The 24,506-nt window shown below is 44.2% G+C and overlaps 1 protein-coding gene across 1 annotated transcript; it reads right to left on the bottom strand.

The window, feature by feature from the left end:
- Nucleotides 1-16,163: 16,163 nt before the first annotated feature.
- Nucleotides 16,164-18,704, bottom strand: LOC108411610. Its single transcript, XM_017683255.2, has 3 exons — nt 18,287-18,704; nt 17,475-17,508; nt 16,164-17,182 (listed from the first exon to the last, which is right to left on the bottom strand). Exons 1-3 carry the CDS (start codon nt 18,524-18,526, stop codon nt 16,767-16,769), a joined length of 690 nt encoding a protein of 229 aa, XP_017538744.1. The 5' UTR covers nt 18,527-18,704; the 3' UTR covers nt 16,164-16,766.
- Between the last annotated feature and the right edge of the window lie 5,802 nt (nt 18,705-24,506).

The following is a 24,506-nucleotide window of genomic DNA, read 5'->3' as shown; positions in this document are numbered from 1 at the left end:
TTCTACATTAACTCCAGAGTTTAAGACCATTTAAGCTGAGCTTTTTGAGCTTATTTTACTGTAAAGGAGTATAATCTTATTATTATGTATTAATCTAATTCAGCTGTGGAGCAACAGGGCAGTAAAAGCGTTGCATGTTGCCGACCCCGGTGTAAGCTATAAACAGAATCCTCTGGCTGTGTTCGCCAGGCGTCATAAAACTTGACATAGTGAACAGTCGAAGTCCATAAGAGTTGATATAGTGAACAATGAGTGTAGATAGAAGGCAGGTGCACCTACAGTCGTATGCCAAAGTTTGAACACTCTCAGTCAAATGACATGTTTGGTGACCTCCTAAGGAAAGTTAACATACCTCTACTGAGAACACAAACATGTTGTCTTTCCTCAATTCTTAGCGCACGACTTCTATTCACTTATTAAGGTTAACATATTTGACAAAAAGTAAAGTACAGATCATAAAATGTGCCATTTATTATTTGCACAGGGCACATTTTATGTTGTGTTTTTTATAGCCAGTACATTAAATTCAGCAAATAAACAGTAAATTAAATGTATTATGTGTTCACTTCATGAGGCATGAAATTTGACCAGTGGCCATTTGACCAAACTTTTGCATACGTCTGCAATAAAGAGGCCAGTGAGCGAGTATATATCCCTATATACATGGATTCCTCAGGGCACAGTAACTCGTTACTTTTGGTATTCCTCAGCACTTTGTTAGGTTCATAAAGATGTATTTAAATGTTTAGATTTGGAGCCACGAACTCAGGTAAACAGATAATGTGATGATTGTTCATGAATTCTGTATGACCAATTGATATGCTGTACAACTGTCTGTTTTGAATGATTTGTTTTATTATATGTGTTATTATATTATTAATAAATTATTACTCATTGTAGAGTGAAAATGGCCTGTGGCTGTAATAATTTATTCAAGTGAACCGGACATTCTGTGTTGCTTATTTTACATTTTTAAGCAGGTGACTCATGGCGGATGTGAGGAAGTGTAAAGGCGGTGGGGGGTATTTTTGGTGTTATATTTATACCCAGCTAGTCAAGCTCATACGTTGTGGTTCTCTGTGAGAACTCTGCCCATGATGCCGAACCTACGAAAGAGGACGCCGCAGGTGGAAGAAATCCGAACCTTATAAAGAGAGCATCCGTTTCTAAATCAAGGCTTGTACAAATTGTCAACCGGAGTATCGAACTGTTGAACCATAGCGCAAAACGAGTTTATACACTTTTTAGAGTGGCTTCTTTTTGCCAACTGAACAGAAGGAAGTCTCTCTTTTAAGCAACACAGGGTGATGTGCATTGCACACCTCTCCAACCACCGGGGTGGACTGGCCATCAGGAGGACAGGGGCAATTCCCGGTGGGCCAGTATGTGTGTGGAACCCTAACAGAGTGAGAAGGAAAGAAATGCATGGTCATTTCTGATGTCATCCTAGGACAAACGGTATGTGCCGGGCACTGGAGTGCGTATTAGCAGTCCTCACTATGTTCCTAGTCACGCAAATGCCACTGTCCCCAGTACACCCTTAAAAAGACGATCCTTCAAGGCTTCTTTAGTAAAGACAATGTTTCTTCATAAAACCAACAACACTCAAAGAACCCTTTGATGGTTCTTTGCATGGTGAAATGGTTCTTCAGATTGATGGAGAATGTGTTGTATATGGTTCTATGTAAAATTTTTGAAAAAGTTCTGTATTGCACCAAAAAACGGTTACAGTTTCAAGCTTGTAACAATAGAAGCCTTTTTGGTGCTATATAGAACCCTTTTCAAAACGGTTCTATATATAGAACCATCTATAACACATCCTCAGTTAATCTGATGAAGTCTTTCATGATGCAAAGAACTCCTTAATCATGCAAAGGGTTCTTTGAGACCACTTTCTTTGCTGAAGAACCCTTGAAGAACAGTCTTTTTAAAAGTGCTATATAGAACCCTTTTCAAAAAAGACATAGAACCAGTTGTCTTTACTAAAGAACTCTTGAAGAACCATCCTTTCAAGAGTGTGGGGAAGTTAAACTATAAAAGCTAGCTTGGGGGAGATGGAGAGGAACTCCAAAAAGCAGGGCAGGGGGCAGAGCATGATTAAAAACAGGCAGTTTCTTAAACACAATGCAAATAAAAGAAGAAATGAAAGTAATGAAATGATTTGTTTGGGTATCAGAGTGAGGAAGCGCAGGATGTGTAGAAGGGGTGAGTTAGCCAGTCCATTCAGTCTACTTTTACATAAGGCCACACTTGTCAGTGAACAGTCTAGCTATCTAGTGGGGGGTGGGCCAGCAATCCAAGCTTGTAATAGTATTTTAATTATTAAAGGAGCTGTTGGTTCAATTCCTTAATCTTTATTTCCTAAAGCCTCCATGTGACCGTACCACTGACTGCCAAGAGAAGAACAGTGCAGCTCATTTTGACTCAGAGATTCTTGCTCTTTTATCTTTCCTTGGTTGGATTTGAGGTAGGCGGGACTGTGCTGGAAGAAGCTGACGTTGGGTTTTTTCCCACCAGTATCAGAAAGCCCTGCTCCACACAAGTCTTTTTAGTTGTGCCCGACCAACTACCAGTGAGCGTGCATTAAACAGAGCCTCTAACTGAGGTAAAATCACTGGAACTTGCAGCTCATGTGGCTTATTGGTTTAATAAGAGAATAAGAGACTTGGTTTAATAGTCAAAGTCAAGTCAAGGTTTATTTATGTAGGTGTTGTCACAAAGTAGCTTTACGGAAAAATCCGCGTCTGAGCCCCTCTGAGCGTCACCAAAACTCCCTAAGAGTAGAAGGCAGAAACCTTGAGAGGAACCAAGACTCAGAAGGGGGGTTCCTCTACTAGTCGACACCAGATAGCAAACAGCATCAGTGTAAAATATTAGAATAAAAAACAGGGAAAAAACAGGCGGAGCAGTGGGTTATTAGATAGTTTGAGTTTATGCAGCAGCAGCAGCAACAGGAGGGTCAGTAATAGAGCTATTCAGACTCCTCTTCTGCTACCAAGTAGGCAAGTACACTCTTTCTAAATGATTTATTAGCTTGTGCAGTTTATCCCACACTTGTTAATGATTGGGTATAGCGGTTGGTGATTGGTGTAGTGCAGTGGATAAAACATCTCACCTTATACTCTGTAGATTGAGATTCAATCCTTATCTGGGTAAGGACCCTACTCCATACCAATAAGAGTCCCTGGGCAAAACTCCTAACGCTACCTTCCCCTACCTGTGTAAAATGATATAAGTTGTAAGTTGCTCTGGATAAGAGCGTCAGCCAAATGCCATGAACATAAATTTGTTACCTGCCATGGCCACCTAGACACAGTACTACACCTCAGCAAATGATAACGATGCATATTTGGCCAAATTATCCACTAACACTTACCACCATGGCTGAACATAGCTATACCTTGATAATCTGATATCTCACACAGATTCAAAGTTGTACTCCTGCCAGAAAACAAAAGCCTAGAAAGCAGACAGCCAGCTGCTGTGTTGTTCATGTTGCCACTGTTAATAACAAACCGGCCTAAGCACACCTACGCAGTTCAGAGCGGGAAGAAACGTTGAGTTTTTCTAAATTTTATCTTTTGACTTTTTTCCAAACTGACTTTGGTTATGGTCATTAAATCTTAAGTAGTTAGCTTTTAATATTTGCAAATAAGTTGGAAGCCCCAAGTTCTCAGGTTAAAACCCAAAAAGCCTAAACATTTTGAAGGGAGCTTTTTTGTTAGTCAGTAATTACTACAGCTATTATTATCAGGGCTGGAGGTCAGGGAATCAGCCAGACAGTGTGACTGAAGTGCCCTTGAGCAAGACACCTAACCCGTAACTGCTCTCTGGGCACCATGGATAGGGCTGCCCACCGCTCTGGGCAAGTGTGATTACTGCCCCCTAGTGTGTCTGTTCACTAGTGTGTATGTGGTGGATGCGTTAATGGATATGTGCACAGATGGGTTAAAATGCGGAGGTGAAATTTTCCAATTGTGGGACTAATATGGGTCACATTATTATTATTATTATTATTATTATTATTATTATTTTATTATTATTATTAGTAGTAGTAGTGGTAGTAGTAGTAATAGTAGTGGTAGTAGTAGTAGTAGTAGTGGTAGTAGTAGTAGTAGTAGCAGCAGTAGTAGTAATAGTAGCAGTAGTAGTAGTAGCAGTAATAGTAGTAGCAGTAGTAGTGATAATAGTAGTAGCAGTAGTAGTGGTAGTAGTGGTAGTAGTAGTGATAGTAATAGTAATAGTAGTAGTAGCAGAAGTAGTAGTAATATTATTATTATTATTATTATTATTATTATATTATTATTAGTAGTAGTAGTAGTAGTAGTAGTAGTAGTAGTAGTAATAGTAGTAGTAATAGTAATAGTAGTAGTAGTACTAGTATTATTATTATTAGTAGTAGTAGTAATAATATTAATATTATTAGTAGTAGTAGTAGTAATAATATTAATATTATTATTGTTATCAGTAGTAGTAGTAGTAGTATTATTATTAGTAGTAGTAGTAATATTACGTTTTCAAGGTTTTTTTATTCTTGTCACCTAAAAAATAAGTAAACATATAAACTTGTCAAGCTTGTAAAGGTGCTATACAGAACCATACACAGCACGTTCTCTGTCAGTCTGAAGAACCATTTCACCATACAAAGGATCATTTAATTACGCAATGGGCTCTTTTCATATTTTTTACTTCTTGATGTCATCGTTACTCCATGGTCCTCACCACCACTCGATCTGTCCAATTTCGTTCAACATTTTCGTAGCCACAGCCTGAGTTCTGCACAGCTGCTGTGGTGGCTGGAGAGTCACTGGGGCCCCATCATGTGGTTTAAATGGATTTCCTGCAGATTTGTAGGGCTTCATCGTAACGATGGTTAGAGTGTGTTTAGATCAGGACGTAATCTAGCATCAGCGCTGCACTCTGCTCCTCCAGCCCACGCGCTCCACTCAGTTCCGCGTCAGATTCAGAATTCAGGTCAGCGCCGAAAATCAGATTGTGTCAGTAACTGGTTCAGCGTGTTTACACTTAATAATCTGATAACTGTAGAAAATCAGATTGTGTCAGTAACTGGTTCAGTGTGTTTACACTTAATAATCTGATAACTGCAGAAAATCAGATTGTGTCAGTAACTGGTTCAGTGTGTTTACACTTAATAATCTGATAACTGCAGAAAATCAGATTGTGTCAGTAACTGGTTCAGCGTGTTTACACTTAATAATCTGATAACTGCAGAAAATCAGACCATGTCAGTAACTGGTTCAGTGTGTTTACACTTAATAATCTGATAACCGCAGAAAATCAGATTGTGTCACTAACTGGTTCAGTGAGTTTGCACTTAATAATCTGATAACTGCAGAAAATCAGACTGGGTCAATAACTGGTTCAGCGTGTTTACACTTAATAATCTGATAACTGCAGAAAATCAGACTGTGTCAGTAACTGGTTCAGTGTGTTTACACTTAATAATCTGATAACTGCAGAAAATCAGACTGTCTCAGTAACCTGAACAGTGTGTTTACACTTATTAATCTGATAACTGCTGAAAATCAGACTGTCTCAGTAACTGGTTCAGCGTGTTTACACTTAATAATCTGATAACTGCAGAAAATCAGACTGTGTCAGTAACTGGTTCAGTGTGTTTACACTTATTAATCTGATAACTGCAGAAAATCAGACTGTCTCAGTAACTGGTTCAGTGTGTTTATACTTAAAAATCTGATAACTGCAGAAAATCAGATTGTGTCAGTAACTGGTTCAGTGTGTTTACACTTAATAATCTGATAACTACAGAAAATCAGACTGTGTCAGTAACTGGTTCAGTGTGTTTACACTTAATAATCTGATAACTGCAGAAAATCAGATTGTGTCAGTAACTGGTTCAGTGTGTTTACACTTAATAATCTGATAACCGCAGAAAATCAGATTGTGTCAGTAACTGGTTCAGTGTGTTTACACTTAATAACAGCGCCGGTCTGACAGTCAACTACACTCTGAAAAATGACACTGCTTCAGGGGTTCTTTAGTAAAGAAAATGGTTCTAAAGAGCACCACGAACACTCCTTTGCATCATGAAAGGGTTCTTGAGATTGATGGATAACGTACTGTAGATTTCTAGAATACTGTTTCGCCATGCAAAGAGTCATTTAATTATGCAACAGGTTCTTGAAGTGTTCATGGTTCTTCTAGAACCTTTCCTTTTACTAAAGAACCTTCGAAGAACCATTTTAAAGAGCGCACTACAGCTGAGGAAAACAATTTGGATCTTAAACTTGTGCCATTGTTTTTTGACTCATTGTTAGGAGTCATATTAACAGATTTAGAATGGTTGATATTGAATGACTTAAAACAAGATGGTTCTTCAAAGGTCCTTTAGACAAGAAATTGGTAATATATAGAACCGGGAACGGTTCTTTTTATGGTGAAATGGTCAGATTAATGGAGAATGTGCTGTATATATAATATTGAAAATGGTTCTATATAGCATCTAAAAGCCTGACACCATAACAACAGCAGAACCCTTTTTGGTGCTTTATATCTTTGGAGAATATCGGGTTATATAGCATTTTCATAAACTTCACACTTATTCTAGGTACGTTTTCTGTATATAAATGTCAGTTTACTAACAATAAAACTTTCGTTTATGTTTTTCTGAAATATATTATAAAAAACTGTGAAGCTCTGTGACAATAAAAAAGTAAAAAAACTGGAATGTAAATGTAATATTTTCATATGATGGTCAAGGCCTTGCGTCTTTTTGATGTATGTACGTATGTATGCATATATTTTATGTATTTTTCTCTTTTTCTTGTTCATAGTACTTTATACCCCCTCATATTTATAACCTGTTCATAGTACTTATACCCCTCATATTTATAACCTGTACATTCTTGTTTATAACCTGTATAACCCCCTTCATGTTCATACCCCCTCATATTTTTTTAACCTGTATATACTGTACTTACTGTACATTGTAAGATATATATTTATATTGCTGCTAAGCACTTCTGGATGGATGCAAACTGCATTTCATTGCTTTGTACCTGTGACATACGCAATGACAATAAAGTTGAATTCTATTCTATTCTATTCTATTCTATTCTATATTGTTTTATGATCATGTGAGATGAGTTACAGTGTGTTCACACTCATTGTTCTATAAACGTTTTGCCGTCTGCAAATAAGAAGACATACACTATATTCCCAAAATTATTCGCTCATCTTCCTTCAAACACACATATGAACTTGAGTGAATCGGCTCACCCTTTGCAGCTATAACAGCTTCAGCTCTTCTGGGAAGGCTTTCCACAAGGGTTAGGAGTGTTTATGGGAATTTTTGACCGTTCTTCCAGAAGCACATCTGTGAGGTCAGACGCTGATGTTGGACGAGAAGGTCTGGCTCACACTCTCCGCTCTAATTCATCCTAAAGGTGTTCTATGGGGTTGAGGTCAGGACTCTGTGCAGGCCAGTCAAGTTCTTCCACACCAAACTGGCTCATCCGTGTCTTTATGGACCTGCTTTATGCACTGGTGGGCAGTCATGTTGGAACAGGAAGGGGCCGTCCCCAAACTGTTCCCACAAAGTTGGGAACATGAAATTGTCCAAAATCTCTTGGTGCTGAAGTTTTAAGAGTTCCTTTCACTGGAACTAAGGGGCCGAGCCCAACTTGTGAAAAACAGCCCCACACCATGATCCCCCTTCCACCAAACTTTACACTCGGCACAATGCAGTCAGACAAGTACCGTCTCCTGGCAACCGTCAAACCCAGACTCGTCCATCAGATTTCCAGACGGAGAAGCGTGATTGGTCACTCCAGAGAACACGTCTCCACTGCTCTAGAGTCCAGTGGCGGCACTTTACACCACTGCATTCCACGCTTTGCATTGCGCTTGGTGATGTAAGGCTTGGATGCAGCTGCTCGGCCATGGAAACCCATTCCATGAAGCTCTCTATGCTGTTCTTGAGCTGATCTGAAGGCCACATGAAGTTTGGAGGTCTGTAGTGATTGACTCTGCAGAAAGTCGGTGACCTCTGCGCACTATGCCCCTCAGCATCCGCTGACCGCTCTGTCATTTTACGTGGCCGACCACTTCGTGGCTGAGTTGCTGTCGTTCCCAATCGCTTCCACTTTGTTATAATCCCACTGACAGTGGACTGTGGAATATTTAGTAGGGAGGAAATTTCACGACTGGACTTGCTGCACAGGTGGCGTCCGATCACGGCACCACGCTGGAATTCACTGAGCTCCTGAGAGCGACCCATTCTTTCACTAATGTCTGTAGAAGCAGTCTGCAGGCCGAGGGGCTCGGCTTTATACACCTGTGGTCATGGAAGTGATAGTGATATAGTATATATATATATATATATAGGGAAAAATTACAACAAACAAAGTAGTGAGTAAAGAAATAAACAAGATTCAACAATTTTCATTGATCATGTAATGTTGCTTAGCTTGGTTAGCTCGTCTCCAGCATCTGTCATGTTCCACAGAGTACTCAGAAAGACACACTGCACGGATACAATCGCTTATGGTGCCTGGCTCTGAGAGGAGCGTGCAGCAGCCACAGCACAGCAGACCACAACTAGTAGGTCAGAGTGCAGGTGTGAAAACTAGATAAAGGGTAACTTTTTTTATTGGTGTCAGGGTCTGATCTTAAAGGGGAACTCCAGCGATATTTACCACCTTTCCATGTAATTAAACGGTTCAGATGTCATTCGGAGTGCTTTGATGCAACCTGCCGCATCACAGTTGTTTACAGTGATGCATGAAATAGTTAAGAACACTCTGTTTGATGCCGGAGACGTCATTTTACGAGAACAGCCTTTGAGATAAACCTTTGGTTTGAAACTGCATTTATCCTTAACCCATTCAGGGCAGAGAGGTACATGCAGGGAGTTTAAGCAATGAGAATGGCAATCAGAGGTAGAACATTTCCAGACCTTTACGATTTTAATTGGTCTGGTCTTCTGTAACTAACATATACCTAAATAAACAGGCATATATTGTTCAGTAACTACAGGGACGTCAATGCAAACTGTCTGAGCTATTCTTAGGTTATAGAAGTGTGTAATAAAACTTTGGGCCTACTAGTGGCCCCTATCCATGTGAGGGGTTAAATCTGCTACCAAGAACCTGTATAAACAGTCTTGAAACAGTAATGAACACACTTAGACCCACCTTCAAGCTTCCATATTCTGGTAATAAAATAGTTGATTCCCCGTGTTGTGAACCTGGTGAATTGTAGTGTGCTTTGGCGTTATTATGGTCTCTAATCATCTTTGCAGGCAGGCTGGTTGATGCACAGGCTGCAGTGCTGAAGGCTAAATTGAGGCTAAAGGCTATCAGAGTCCGGTAGTTCCTTCCGCTCTCTCAGTAACATTAACTCAGTCTTTAAGTGACCACACAGCGGCAGACGAGTGATTACTGAAAGAAGCAGCTCGGCCGTTCAGGTAAGACGCTCCGTTAGCATGTTCCCAACACCACAAACGGCCACAAGCGTTTTTACTGCTGCTTGTCATCCCACAGCGCTGACGTGTCATTAAGTTCTGTCTACTCTAGACATGCACATGTCAGAAATTGCTTTACTGGGTTTACGTGCCATTATAGGTGCCGATACCGATACAGTATCATCATCAGTGCAACACTAGTTGCGTTTACTGTTTACTGCGTTTACAGAGTCGATGCTGCAGGGACTCGCTATCACCTCTTGAGGTATAAAGCGGTATTACAAGACAGGACGAGCTGCTTAGCATGCTAACTTCAGAGGATTCCTCTGCAACATGGTACACAGACATCTTTGGCATAACATCAAAACTGTTATTTCTACATGTTCTGCAAAAAAATTGTGGTTAATTTTGGAATGTTTTAACCAAAAATCGTTCAAATTGCACCTTTGAATGATCGGCACATCTCCCACAGCTACTTGAACTGAACTGAAATAAATGAATCAGCACTGCAAACAGGTTCTAGCTGTCAGACGCGGGCCTCCTGCACCTCCTCCCCACGCGCAGCTCGGTGCACCCACGCGAGCTGCACGGCATCCTGAAAGCGACGCAGAGCAAGAGATGGAGGGACAGATAGAAAGAGAAATAAAAAAAGGTTGAGGGAGGAAGTGGTGAGAAAAGGGAGGGAGGGAAACGGAGAGAGGCTAGAGGAGAGACGGAGGGAGGGAGGCAGGGCTGAGATCTGAGATGCTGACTCAGCGATTTTCTGTGGCAGCGGAAGTTTCCAGAAACCCACTGTGACCGCCACAAGCGCAAAGCGCTGAGCGCCGAGCTCTTCTTTTCATCTTCCTCTCCTTGTCCTGCTTAAAGAAAGAAAGTGAGAAAGAGAGAGATGATTCTCATGGAGAGGAAGAACCGTCGCCTCTGTATCTGAAACCACCCACTCATCGCGTCTTGCTCCCCCTGTCTTCGCGACTGAAGAGGCCTGTCTCTTGAGTTTCTCACAAACACACAGCTTTTTCAGTGAGTCAGAAACAAAACATCGAGTCTGAGAAATGCAGCAGTTTACTCTAAGTGGTTCCGTGTGGGAGTACAAGGTAGATGTGCAGTTCTTCTCTAATGGCACCAACAGGTGGCAGTATTGGTACTTCAGTGTCCTTTCTGGGAAAGAACCAAATTGAGAGTCGGGTGAACCTCTGGACCCAAAACACCAGATCTGTCGCTGAGTAAGAGTAGCAGCCCTCACCGTTTATTGCTGTGAGCACTGATGTTTATCACTGCTTCATGTTTTCTTATTTTATTGTCCAGTTTTGGCAAATTTCCCAGAGACATCAAATTGGAAGTCAACTTGGTTCTGGATATTAGCAAGTGGTTCTAGTCAATCTTGAGGATGCCTGATTTGGGCCCCCTAAAGGAACCCTAACCCAACCCCCTCACCCAGTGACAGAACCACCATATCACTGCAGTCAGATCAAAACCTTGTATCTCCAAAATGGTGACTTTACAGGAGAAGAAAAAAACTGACTTTACTTTTAATGTAAGTCAATGGAACCAGACGTCTTTCCAAGTCATTTTGGGCTGTTCTGGGCTTTTGGTCCATTCATCATGAAATTTATATACAATGTAAAGAAAAACAGGCATTTTCAAATGAGGTCAAAAACTGAAAAATGTTAAAAACGGAGATACGAGGTTTTGTTCCGACATATTCCTTTTAAAAGTGTAATATAGTAGTAATGCTATCATCCTTGTTTTCAAAGATTTAATTAAGAAAACCTACAGTCTATTTTAAGGCACAGAAAAATTGAGCTTTGACAAAGCTTGGACCCCATTTGTGTTTGCAGCTATGTCAGTTATGCTTATTGCACAAAACATAAAGTTTCAGCAATAAGAACGACAGTCAGGCGTAAGAATTCCAGACACTTATGATCCTAATTGGTCTGGTGTTATGTAACTAATACATATGCCTAAATAAATAGTTCACATTCACTGATCCCACAGATCAGTCTTGTAATATTACTGTTATCACCCCCTTCAAATCTCAGGCTTATTACCTACTGAGGCTTATTACTCAGTAACTACATGGACTTCATTGAAAATTGCCTGAGATATTCTTAAGTTATAGAAGTGTGTAATAAAACTTTGGGCCCTGTCCTTCATGTTCTGGAATCCAAGGCCCGTCTGGCCTGTTCCACTCTGTTAATTCCCAGTGCTTTGAACCTGGTGAACTGGTCTGTTGTGGTGTTATTATGGTTTCGGATAATCCTTCTGTTTCCCCAGAAATCGAGTACACCAGCTAATTGAAGGACTTTGGCATTCAGAGGCAAAAAGGTTCCCAAAGAAAACGTTCTTATCAGATTTACCATCATGAAAATTCCATATGGAACTTGTAGACACTGGGTCAGAAAAAAGGTACGACACTGTCTCTGGGTCAGTGCCCCTCTTGTTGTGGTGGGACCCTCAAGGCTCCATCTGAGTACCTTCAGTCAGGGAACATAACTGAACCATAGTCCACTGAAATGATCTGTTCTAAGCTGGACTGACTCCACACACCCCGCCTCGCCTCCAGGCTTTTACTCTACTGCTCTGTTTTAAAACATTCGGTTATGAAAAGGTACAAATACCAACTTTTCACCTGGAGGAACTGATTTAAGCTCCACAATCAGACCTTAAACCCACTGTAGAACCTTCGATTGTTTGTACCTTGATGAATGAGTCATGTACCATCTCACATCAAATTTCCATCTGTTTTCCCAAAAATCAGGCACACAGTCTGTCTGAAGGCCTTTGGAGGTGAGGAGGCTGTTTCATAACTGCACAAAGGTTTGGCAAGGTGTACGAATGCGTGAGCAGATCCAGCAGCGCCGCATGGGAGGAGCTTAACGAGAAATGCGGACTGCACGTTATAAAAGTTGCCAAAAGCAAACGCCCAGTTCACTCCGTTTCAGCCAGCAGGGATTGGGAGGTGCGTCGAGGTGGATGATGTGGACAGACAGCAGTGCATGGTGGGGGCCCTCAAGAGGTTCCCAAAAAATGTGAAAGTACCACGTGAAAAACAGATCGAACGCGTAAAGGAACCGTCTTCCTTCGCTGTGATTACAGGCTGTTGCTGTGCCCGTAATGGAACGCGAACTCATCCAACCACTGACTCAGCTGAGGAGTTCAACGTCAGCTGGACTCGTCGCAGCATCTCTCAGATACCATCGGTGTTGCTGAGTGGGTGTGCCCTCGTTCCCTTAGGTCATTCTTTTGGGTCTGTCAGACTGTGGCAGCTTCGTCTTTCCTTTCTCTTTCCCTTCGTCAGGTCAGGTCACATCAAAGCACGCCTGCAAGCTGATCAGTCTGGGAGGAGAAGCTGAGCGTGGAGAAGCATCACACGTGTAGAGCAGGCCTGCGCCTCGTGTGTGTTTGTTTGTATGCGTGGGAGGGTGAGTGTGTTGTGCTGCTTTGTTCTGCAGGCAGGCTGAGGAGTGAAACCACACTGGCTGGGCTGACAGTAAGTGACGTTGGGCTGAAAGGTAGCGACATTTTCCCCAGACTCGTGGAACCTTCCGGCTTCCATTAACGCAGCTGTCTGGTTCAGCTGTCCTCGGGGCCTCCGTTAGCTTCAGGACGGAGACTCCACTGGTGGGCATATGGGAAACAGGGCATAGGAATTGTGACACCTTCAAACAGAACTGCATCACTTGCCTGAGATACGCAGGTTCCGCTCTTGACGTGGAGGGCCAGCGTCCAGCAGCGCTCGGTGATCTCCCAGGTCCAACCCATCTGACTCAGCTCCTTGGTTGCTTAACAGGTTTGGTAGGTGTGCTTGAGCAGGGACGTCACCCAAATGTGCTGGTTTCCAGACCTCCAGGCTCAGAACTGTGCCCCCTGCACAACGAAAAACACAGTAGTTCTTTACTGAAAGAACCCTTTGCAAACATAAGTGGTTCATTTGCTTATTTGATTTACATGTTCCGTGTAGAACCTTTATAAAAAGCAACAAAACGGTTCCAGTTTTCGGGTTCAGACCTGCGCTCTGAAAGAAAGAAAAAACACAGTAGTTCTTTACTGAAAGAGCCGTTTTCATGCTCAAAGGGTTCCTTGCATGGTGAAAGGGTTCTTTGATTGATGGAGAATATGTCGCATATGGTTTGATCTAGAACCTTTTTAAGAAGCACCAAAAAATTTCAGGTTTTGTTTTCAGATTTGTACACCTCTGCATACAGAACAACACCATAGCTCCTTGCTGAAAGGAACGTTTGCATGCTTGAAGTGTTCTTTGCATGGGGATATGGTTCTTTGATTGGTGGAGAATGAGTTACATATAGTTCTATGTAGAACCTTTATAGAAAGGCTGCTATTTAGCACCAAAAAGGGATCGGGTTTTGAGTTCAGCATTGTAAAACCCTGTACTTTTCATAAGAGAAAAACATGATAGTTCTTTACTGAAAGAACCATTTGCATGCTAAAAGGGTTCCTCGCATGCTGAAACAGTTCTTTGATTGATGGAGAATGTGTTGCATATGGTTCTGTCTAGAACCTTTTTTAAAAAGGGTACTAGGTAGCACCAAAAATGTTTCAGGGTCAGAATTGTACACCTTTGAACTCTCAAAAAGAGAAAAACGCAATAGTGGATCTATCGGGATAACCCCTCCACCCCAGGCCTATAAATGCACCCCAGGGATGGAGGAGCAGGTGGCCTATCTAGAACAAGGCCCCTAGTCCACCAGCACTAACTCTAAATATGCCAAAATTGTGTAATACTGAAGGATTTGCAGTAATCAGACCCAAACACTGAGTCAGAGTGAACAATCAGCAGCAATGACCTTAGACCACACTCTTCAATAATGGTTCTTCAGGGGTTCTTCAGTAAAGACAGTGATTCTACACAGAACCCTGAACACTGAAAGAATCATGGTTCTCTGCATGGTGAAACGGTTCTTCAAATTGATGGAAAATGTGCTTTATGTGGTTCTATGTAACACCAATAAGGGTTCTGCTACTGTTATGAGGGTCAAGCTTGTCAGAACCCTTTTTGGTGCTATATAGTGTTTTTTAAGTTCTAGAAAGAATCATATGCAACACATTCTCCATGAATCTGAAGAACCATTTCACCACGCAAAGACCCGTGGTTTGTTAAGTGTTCAGGGTTCTGTGTAGAAACACTGTCTTTACTGAAGAACCCCTGAAGAACCCTTCTTGAAGAGTGTAGTCTAAGGGCATCCGTTGCTGCTGATTGTTCACTCTAACTCAGTGTTTGGGTCTGTTTACTGCAAATCCTTCAGTATTACACAATTTTGGCATATTTAGAGGTGCTGGTGGACTAGGGGCCTTGTTCTAGATAGGCCACATGTTCCTCCATCCCTGGGGTGCATTTATATGCCTGGGGAAGTCCAGAGAAGTTCAACCAAAAGTGTAGTAGGAGAAGAGGCCAGGGACCTCCTATTGGCCAATGATCAGTTCAGACTTGGCTTAACTGACTAACAGTGAAATCCCACCTTGTGAAAAACCCCCAAGATTTTCTATTTCAGTTTTTTTCAGATGCAACCAAATCCTCTAGAGGGGCAACATGACAGCATATAGTGTTGTTGGGATCAATCGAATCAGTTTTTGAGCATATTATGTTCCTCATCAGTGCTTGTAGACTCTGACCAACGGCATGTTTCATGACAAAGAGAGCCAAATGAGTCCTTTCTAACTGGTTTCAGTGCCAAATCACTGTGTTGACAGGTTTTGATAGTTTTTTTTAAAATGTAGCACTACTATTTTTTTTTTCTGGTCCAACTGATCAAATAAATATCACGGCACATTGTGTATCGTTACAGAAAGTCTTGTAGGCTTGTGATATGTTTTGCCATATGGCCCATTTATGGTTCACTGTCAATTTCACCCGTGTACTGTTACTTCACCACCTTCAACCTTCCATTTGTCTCAGTCCCATCACCAGGGACAGTGTTTATCAGCAACATCCAGTCCTAATTTACATTTACAGCATCTAGCAGACGCTCTTATCCAGAGCGACTTACAAGAAATGGTTCAACTTGCAGTTCCACTGAAAGAGAACGCAACGCATTTGCGTTAACATTCCTGCACAATTAAACCCGTGAGATGTAAACAGAGCCGTTCTGAGCGGTTTGGTGTGAAACGCCCTGTTCTAGATAAACTGACCGAGTCAGAGCTGTTCCCAGTGGTGGTGATAGGAACCAGACGTTCAGTGAATTCACTGCCTGATGACTGAGACGCTGTTTTATGAGAGTTTAGAGAACTTCAACTCCATTCATGGTGGAGGGAGACATGCAGGGCGCTGTGCGGCAAAATAGTCCCCAAAGAAAACTCATTATTCCAGATTTTCCACTGTTTTCCATCATCAGCATCCCATATAAGCTCAGAAGACCCGTGTAGGTTCTCTGGTGGTTCTGGATGGTAAATAACACGTCTATATCTGTGTTGTAGTCATGGCAACGCCTGGTTCCCATCACCACCACTGTAAAGACGTCCTCTACAATGATAACCCATTATTAATAAAACTGAACACGGCAGAACATCTCCAAGATTACACCTTATATGAAACCATCATGTGGACGCATGACGGGAAATGCGAACACAGGGCCTTGTCAGACAGCGTGGTCAGGCCGCCCTCTGGGCAGACGGCCAGTCCTTATCTTGGGGTGACAGAAGTGAACATGAATGAACTTGTACAGCTGCTGCTGCACGAGGCAAATATACACACAAACGTCTCTACGATTAAAAAAGTCGTTTTATTGACTGCATGACTGCACCACATTCACCTGTAAAGTCCAGTATAACAACAGCGGTCTTGCCCCCGTCTGTAAATCCGGCACCTCTCTGGGAGGTGGCCTGCTGGCTTTACCACAACCAAACTGGAACGCCGCTCATTGCATCAACATTCCCATTCCAAGGCACCATGTGAATACAAAGGCACTTTCAAGTCTTGTGTCCATTGATAGCCGATCTTTCCTGGAAGGCTAACCTAACCTAAACTCAGACGCAGCCACTGGCATGGCTAATCCGTAGTGACGTCTACTTCTCAGCTACTGTCTAACAGTAAACACCTTTTCCACTGTCTCACAGCAAACGGTACACATATTATTAACTTTACACATAAATTACTCCATAAATATCAGAAAACCAGGTATGTACAAATGCAATATAAATAGGTGATATGAGTATAAAAATAGTGCTTCCTGAGAGTCTCTCCTGAGTGGATCAAAGTGCAAAGGGCTCGGACCCCCAAAGGTTGTCTTTCCAACTATAGAAAGTCCACCTCCGGCTGAGCTTTCTTACAGTACCCGACTGCGCACCAACGAGCGCCTGCTGACCATTATTCCTTCTCTACCCCGTCCACGAGGAATATCCCAAAGCCGGAGCTGTTGAGGTCCAGCTGCCAGCTGTTCAGGTCCGTGTCCGAGGTTATCCTAGCCAGGAGTTGGGTTTTCTTCTCCAGATGCGGGATCACGTTCCAGCACTTGCGGACCACGGGGTCCCAGTGCGTGGCCGACAGCTTCACGGTGCAGGAGAGCTGCTCGTTTTTGTCCTCGCTCAGGAACGTGAGGGTCAGCGACGCATTGTTGCATTGGTGGACGCAGGACAGGTTGAGCTGCGTGTATAGGAAGTAGCCTCCCTCGCGCTCCACCCTCAGCATTCCGTGATTGGAGTTGTAGGTGTAAGCCGAGCCCACCGTCTTCCCGTTCCCGTAGGATATGGACTCCCACAGCATCACTCCTGGTTTCACCTCGCCTGGAGAAGAGAGAGACTCTTTAGGGGTGGCTCACAGGTTCCAACACGTGAACGATCATTTCTTGACCTACTGGGTTTGACAACAATGGCTATACGCAGAACTTTAGGGTTCTAGGCCTCTAGAGTTTAGCCCCTTAAAAAGCCTGACCCGAGGTTTTATTACACACTCTATAACCTAAGAATAGCTCCATTGGTTTACACTCAAGCACCTGTAACTACTGAGTAATAAGCCTTCGTGTAGTCTGGACTGGTAAGGGGTTAAGAAAAGAAAGATGTGAAGATGAATACTTACTGTTGGTGGCTCGCAGGTAGGCAAAGTTCTGCGCCTGAGAATGAAAGAGAGAAGAGAAACGGTGAGAAACTCGTTGGTTTTCCAGCTTGCACAGATCATCAGAGCCCACCTGCTGATGAGGCAAATGCCAGCTTGCATGGTACATGTGGGACCACAGGGCTGGAGGTGGGACTGTACTGCATTACTGATGTTTACCCCCCCACCCCCCCCCCACCCCCTTTGGGACCTAGAACCCTAGAAACCACTCGGGCCAGCTCAGTATATAGAGATAGGCTCAGTTGTAAAACTAACCACACTTTATATTGATAAGTGTTCAGGAACATCAGAGGGGGCATGTTGGGGGCAGTAGATGGCATTACAGTAACCCCTTAAATGGGCGGGGCTCAAAGCTTTATTACACACTTTTATAACCTAGGAATAGCCCAGCCTGTCTGTATTGAAGACCCTGTAGTTACTGAGTAATAAGCACTCAGTAACTGCCAGTACTCAGTTCCCCCAGTTCTTAGTGGCAAAAAGGGTCTTTAGATAAACTGCATGTTCTTCAAATGGTTCTCTTTAGAACTTGTTTTGACACAACCGTTTTCAGGAAGGTTCTAGGTAGACCTCTACTAATCAGTCTGAAGAACCGTTTCGTCCTGCAAGCACGAAGGGTTCTGTATCTTTAGTGGAGAACCGTTCTGCCCCAGAACCCCTTCAGTGCTGCAGCGCTGGATGAAGAGTTGGCTTCTTCTAAGAATGCTCCGGTCCACCTTAAATGGTGCAGCGCTTAAGGTGGACCGGAGACCTGGCACAGCTTGATTTGGACGCCTCACCTTGTAGTTCGAGCCTGCGTCCGCGTGCTGGAAGCCGAGCGCTGGACTGTCGGAGACGTGCCTCTTCTTAATGTTGTCCACCTCGGTCTTCAGCCCCAGCGCGAAGAGCAGCGCGAGCGCGAACCCCGCCACCGTCAGCGCGAACAGCGCGAGCACGGAACCGACAAGGCACGCGTCCATGCGCCTGCAGCGGGAGCGCGCGGCTCCGTTCTCCAAGCTCTCCAGGTCTGTGGATGACATGGTGATGTGTGCACTGCTCCGCCTGTCTGTCTGCCTGTCTGTCTGCCTGTCTGCCTGTCTGTCCGCCTGTCCCTCCGCCTGTCTCTCCGGCTCTCCGGCTCTGTTGACTCCGCGCCAGCGGGCATGTTTTTATACGGCCGTCTACTGGAAAAAAAAGAGGAAGTAACGGGTTTCCCTGAGCCCCGCCCCCCGCTGCGTCACTCACACATGCAGAGAGCGAGAACAGAACAGAAAAAAAAACCTGCAGACTTTCCGCAGCGGCCTCCTCCTCCTCCTCCCTCCTCCTCCTCCCCCCGGCCTTGCGTAACCGGGCGCAGGACTCGGAACGCAGCAGCTGCGCGAGAGCGACGCCTCCGTCAAACCGGCCCATGGCACGGGCTCCCGAGACTTGAGGAACATCTGGAGCTGTAGATGGCATTAGGGAACATCTGGGGCAGCAGGCGGCATTAGGGAACATCTGGGGCAGCAGGTAGCATTAGGGAGCATCTGGGGCAGTAGATGGCATTAGGGAACATCTGGGGCAGTAATTGGTAATTAGGGGACATCTGGGACAGTAGATGGCATTAGGGAGCATCTGGGACAGTAGATGGCATTAGGGAACATCTGGGGCAGTAATTGGTAATTAGGGGACATCTGGGACAGTAGATGGCATTAGGGGGCATCTGGGGCAGCAGATGGCATTAGGGGACACCTGGGGCTGTAGATGGCATTAGGGAACATCTGGGGCAGTAATTGGTAATTAGGGGACATCTGGGGCAGCAGATGGCATTAGGGGACACCTGGGGCTGTAGATGGCATTAGGGAACATCTGGGGCAGTAATTGGTAATTAGGGGACATCTGGGGCACTAGATGGCATTAGGGAACATCTGGGGCAGTAATTGGTAATTAGGGGACATCTGGGACAGTAGATGGCATTAGGGAGCATCTGGAGCAGTAGATGGCATTAGGGAACATCTGGGGCAGTAATTGGTAATTAGGGGACATCTGGGACAGTAGATGGCATTAGGGAGCATCTGGGGCAGTAGATGGCATTAGGGAACATCTGGGGCAGTAATTGGTAATTAGGGGACATCTGGGACAGTAGATGGCATTAGGGAGCATCTGGGACAGTAGATGGCATTAGGGAACATCTGGGGCAGTAATTGGTAATTAGGGGACATCTGGGACAGTAGATGGCATTAGGGGGCATCTGGGGCAGCAGATGGCATTAGGGGACACCTGGGGCTGTAGATGGCATTAGGGAACATCTGGGGCAGTAATTGGTAATTAGGGGACATCTGGGGCAGCAGATGGCATTAGGGGGCATCTGGGGCAGCAGATGGCATTAGGGGACACCTGGGGCTGTAGATGGCATTAGGGAACATCTGGGGCAGTAATTGGTAATTAGGGGACATCTGGGGCAGCAGATGGCATTAGGGGGCATCTGGGGCAGCAGATGGCATTAGGGGACATCTGGGGCTGTAGATGGCATTAGGGAACATCTGGGACAGCAGATGGCATTAGGGGACATCTGGGGCTGTAGATGGCATTAGGGAACATCTGGGACAGTAGATGGCATTAGGGAACATCTGGGACAGTAGATGGCATTAGGGGACATCTGGGGCTGTAGATGGCATTAGGGGACATCTGGGGCTGTAGATGGCATTAGGGGACATCTGGGGCTGTAGATGGCATTAGGGGGTGGTGGGAGGCAAACACTCCCCATGCAGTGAATACAGGTGCGTTCAGCTATTATGGGACACTTCAGGAAATCCATGTTCCATCAGAGGTCTTATTTCTCAACGCATAAATAAAGCTGTGCAGTGACTCGGGCTAACTTGTGGTGGAAACAGAATGAAGGAACGACGTCATTCATTGCCTTAAACGTTACCCAACACACCTGCCAGACCTGAGGGCCCATAATACTGGCGTTAAGTAGATGCAGACAGTCCTGAAGTCTGGACAGGGCTGTATACAGATCTATATCAGAGGCCACGGCTCACTGATTAGTACAGGTGGCTAGTCTGGTATCATGAAAAGAGCATAAAAATAGATTTCACAGAAAATTACACAGAAACTTTTTTGAAACTTTTTAAAACTCATTTTTCTTTGACTCTCTGCTTCCTTACGCATGCAGGCTTTATCTAACCTCCTCACAAACATCTCCAGAAAATGAAGAACTTGCCCTTAGAGGCCGTTTCGACAGTATATGAAATAAAGGAAGGGGGGTGTCGGAGAGTTTTGCAGGGTATAAAAAACTCTATATGTGGTATTATAAGCATGACATCATCATCCGATTTAGAGGCCGAGTCAGACACGCCTTGAGCAGCGGCTCGTCCTAAGCCAGCGGGGCTCCTGCGTGGGCCTGTGTGTGTTTCAGAGCGGGGGTGTGTTTACGTGGGTGAGTGTGAGCTGTGAGACGGTCGCACGGCTGAAGTGAAACAGAGTCAAAAGGACAGAGAACTCCCGAAGATTCTACAGGAAGTGACATCGATAGACACTTCGGTCCTGGATTACTGTAAATAAACACCCAAGACAGCCCTCTGGACATCTGCCCATCTGCTGCAGAGGAGGCAGGTGGAACCTGAGCTCCCAGCCCCGTTCAGCCTCGATTCGAATGAATAAACAAGCGGCTTATCAGGGGTTACAGAGCCCAGCTGGTGAAGGACCAGCGTCTAAACGGAGGAGCTGCAGGTGAAGGCTGGCTGGACACGACAGCAACATTTTGTCAAATAATACAATTTCTGTGAAGCTGCTCTGCAAAATGTTACACAATATAAAAGTGAATTATGCTGAAACTCGTGTATTTCGGAGAGGAACCATCTCAGTCGGAGTTTACTGTCTTTTACACTCCTCTGAAACCTCAGCCATTCATCTTTTTTCACTTCTGTAAATGATTTGGAATATGTAGCCCCGAGGTCGTCCTAGGACCTGCTGGAGGGATTACATGTGTGTGGTTGGTTAGTGTAGTGGTTAACAGCTCTGCCTTCTACACTGTAGACTGGGGTTCAATCCCCCACCAAGGCAGCACCCTAGACTATACCAATAAAAGTCCTTGGGCAAGACTCCCAACACCGCCTTGGCCTCCCTGTGTAAAATGATCAAACTGTAAATCGTTCTGGACAAGAGCGTCAGCCAAATGCCGTAAATGTTCCACAAACCGTGCCGTTAATGCAAATCCTATTTGGCCCTGCGCGTCATCCGCAGTTCATGTTGAGACTTGACCGTGTGGCGACTCTCTTTAAGAGCAGAGGAGTAAGTTTCTGTGTTTACACAGAAAACAATTGGATTATAGAGTCAGACTGAGGAGTTTATTCTCACTCTGTTCAACAGTCTAATGAAAATCTTCGTTTACATGCTCACTACAAGTAATCCGATGCAGAATGACACGCATGCGTGGAGTAGCGCTTAGTGTAGACGTTACCATGACAGCGAACATCACGTGAGTCCAGTCAGAGTGAGATGAGCAGCAGTGAGCAGTGATTGTGTTTTTAACTGCTTTAAAATGACGTCAGACTCAGGAAAACGTCCTTCACACGTCCTTATTAAAGAAGGCCGAGAGGAAGACGTCGTGCTCTGAGACGCATAAGCTGGACGTCCGTCCCACCGCCGTCTTTTAAAGATCAGAGCATGAACTTCGTCTCCTCTGCAGACCAGTTTCTGCTCCGCCGTGTTGACCGGTATAAACTCTCACTGTGACGCGACGCTCAACGGACTGAAACTTTCCGATAGGGAATGTAATCGGATACAGGCGTTTACACGGATATTATTCTTCTATTTAACGGATTATTTACAGGATTACACACCTCACTGAATCGGATAGAAATTGTATTCCGAATGGCCTCAACTGGACTAGTCTATTCCGATTGAGCTGTTTTTCGGATGATTAGCCTGCATGCCGTTTACAATGCTGTACAGTTTTCATTTACATTTTGCAGCATTTAGCAGACGCTCTTATCCTTATGCTGTAGCTCTGTGGTGTGACGCTCCGTGTCTTTAATGAAGTCCAGCTTTGTGTAATGTATTGTTGTTAGGCAGGACTGTGAAGTCCTATAGGCTGTGACTGAATACAACTTCAGCTCAATTGAAGTTTGATTTAGTTTTGATTTTCTTTTGTTCCACATCTGAACTGAGACACAGCGGTGTGTGACCTCATGTCTGATATCTGAGGCTGCGGCTCCCTGATCCAGCACAAGTCCAGCTCTGAGGTTTGTAGGGTCAGTATTCCTGCCTAGTATGGGAGGGAATAAAACTCCCGTCCAGTTTTCTCTCGTCCCAGCAGTTTCTAACATCAGTACATTCAGCACAAAATGTCTTCACCATTTTAATTGTAGCATTTCACTTAAAAATCCTTATTTTCTGTAACATTTACACAGATAAAAAATGTGATTAATCGCTATTAACTATATGAAATTCTGAGATTAATCGCGATTAAGTTTTTTAATCGTTTGACAGCCCTAATATATATATCACTGCTGTTGGAACAAAACCTTGTATGTCCATTTTTAAGATTTGAACCTATTTTAAAAGTACCTATTGCCCTTTACATTGTGTGTAAATTTCATGATGAACGGACCAAAAGAAATGTCTCAAAATGATTTGGGAACGTCTGGTTCCATTGACTTACATTAAAAGTAATGTAGGTTTTTTCGTTCTCCTGTAAAGTTAACATTTTGGAGATACAAGGTTTTGTTCCAACAACTGCACATATTTAGACTAAACTCATTAACACTATTACTGCACACACTGTTATTGAACTAAATTAGTCGAAGCCCTATTAGTGTTGTCTCCAATATTTTGTCCCATATATGATTCATTATTCACATCCAGACGTTCACAGGATGTCAGTGGGTTGGTGGATCATGTGAGTCCAGCTTTAACTCCCACCACCGTCCCCCACATAACTTTAAACTTAACAAGTCTGACAGTGCACAGTGCCTCAAAGTAAGAAAGAGCTGTCATAACGATGAGGTCACGGCGTTCTGTCACATGAACATGATTATGATTATGATTATGATCATGAACATGATTAACTGAAAGCTGTGACTGCAGTGAAGCCAGAGAAAATCAGGACAAACCTCCTAACCTACAGGACCAGGAAACACACTGGTGAGTCAAAACATTATGACCACTTGCTGTTTGACGTCCACATGCTGCCAAATCAGCGCTGACCCCCCGAGGCGTGTCCAAGACCTCAGAAGTTGGCCTGTGGTATCTGCCACCAGGACCTCAGCAGCAGATGCTTTGAGTGCTGTAAGTTGCGAGGTGGAGCCACTGAGATTGGACTTGTTTTTAAAGTAATTCCCATAGATGTTTGGACAGAATCTGGAGGCCAGAGCAACACCTTCTGGGCCTCATGATGTTCCACAGACCATTCCTAAACATTGAGTGGCAGACCATTGTCCTGCTGAATGAGGCCACTACCATTGGGGAATACCTTCACCATGAAGGGGTGAACCTGGTCCACAACCATGTTTAGGGTGGTGGTACTTGTCAAACTGATGTCCACATGAATGCCCGTGCCGAGGGCCTCCAAGCAGAACATCACCCAGAGCTTCACATTCTGTCCACTGGCTTGCCTTCTTCCCACAGTGCATCCTGGCACCATCACTCCCCCAGGTAAAGACGTCACATGTACCCAGCTGGGGATGTAGGAATTGGGCAAGGTGGCATTCTTCCTTTAAGTGACCCTTATTAGTCCCACAGTGGGAAAATTTCTCCTCCGCATAACCCATCAGTGCGGTGAAGCACCTAGATACACCCTAGTGAATGTGCACACTTGGGGGCAGTGAGCACACAAAGCTGTGGGCAGCCCTATCCATGGTGCCTGGGGAGCAGTTGGGCGTTAGGTGCCTTGCTCACTTCAGCCACGTACTGGTTCCCTAACCTCCAGCCGCGACTTCATTCCAAGGTCCAGCTTCGTCGCTCATGTGTCCATTGTAGGTACTTTTGATGGCATACAGGGGTGAGCATGGGCACTCTGGCTGTTCTGCAGCTATG

The sequence above is a fragment of the Pygocentrus nattereri genome, chromosome 12 (genome assembly GCF_015220715.1).
Source record: "Pygocentrus nattereri isolate fPygNat1 chromosome 12, fPygNat1.pri, whole genome shotgun sequence".
In the NCBI taxonomy this organism is placed as follows: Eukaryota; Metazoa; Chordata; class Actinopteri; order Characiformes; family Serrasalmidae; genus Pygocentrus; species Pygocentrus nattereri.
This window is presented reverse-complemented; position numbering and strand designations above follow the sequence as displayed.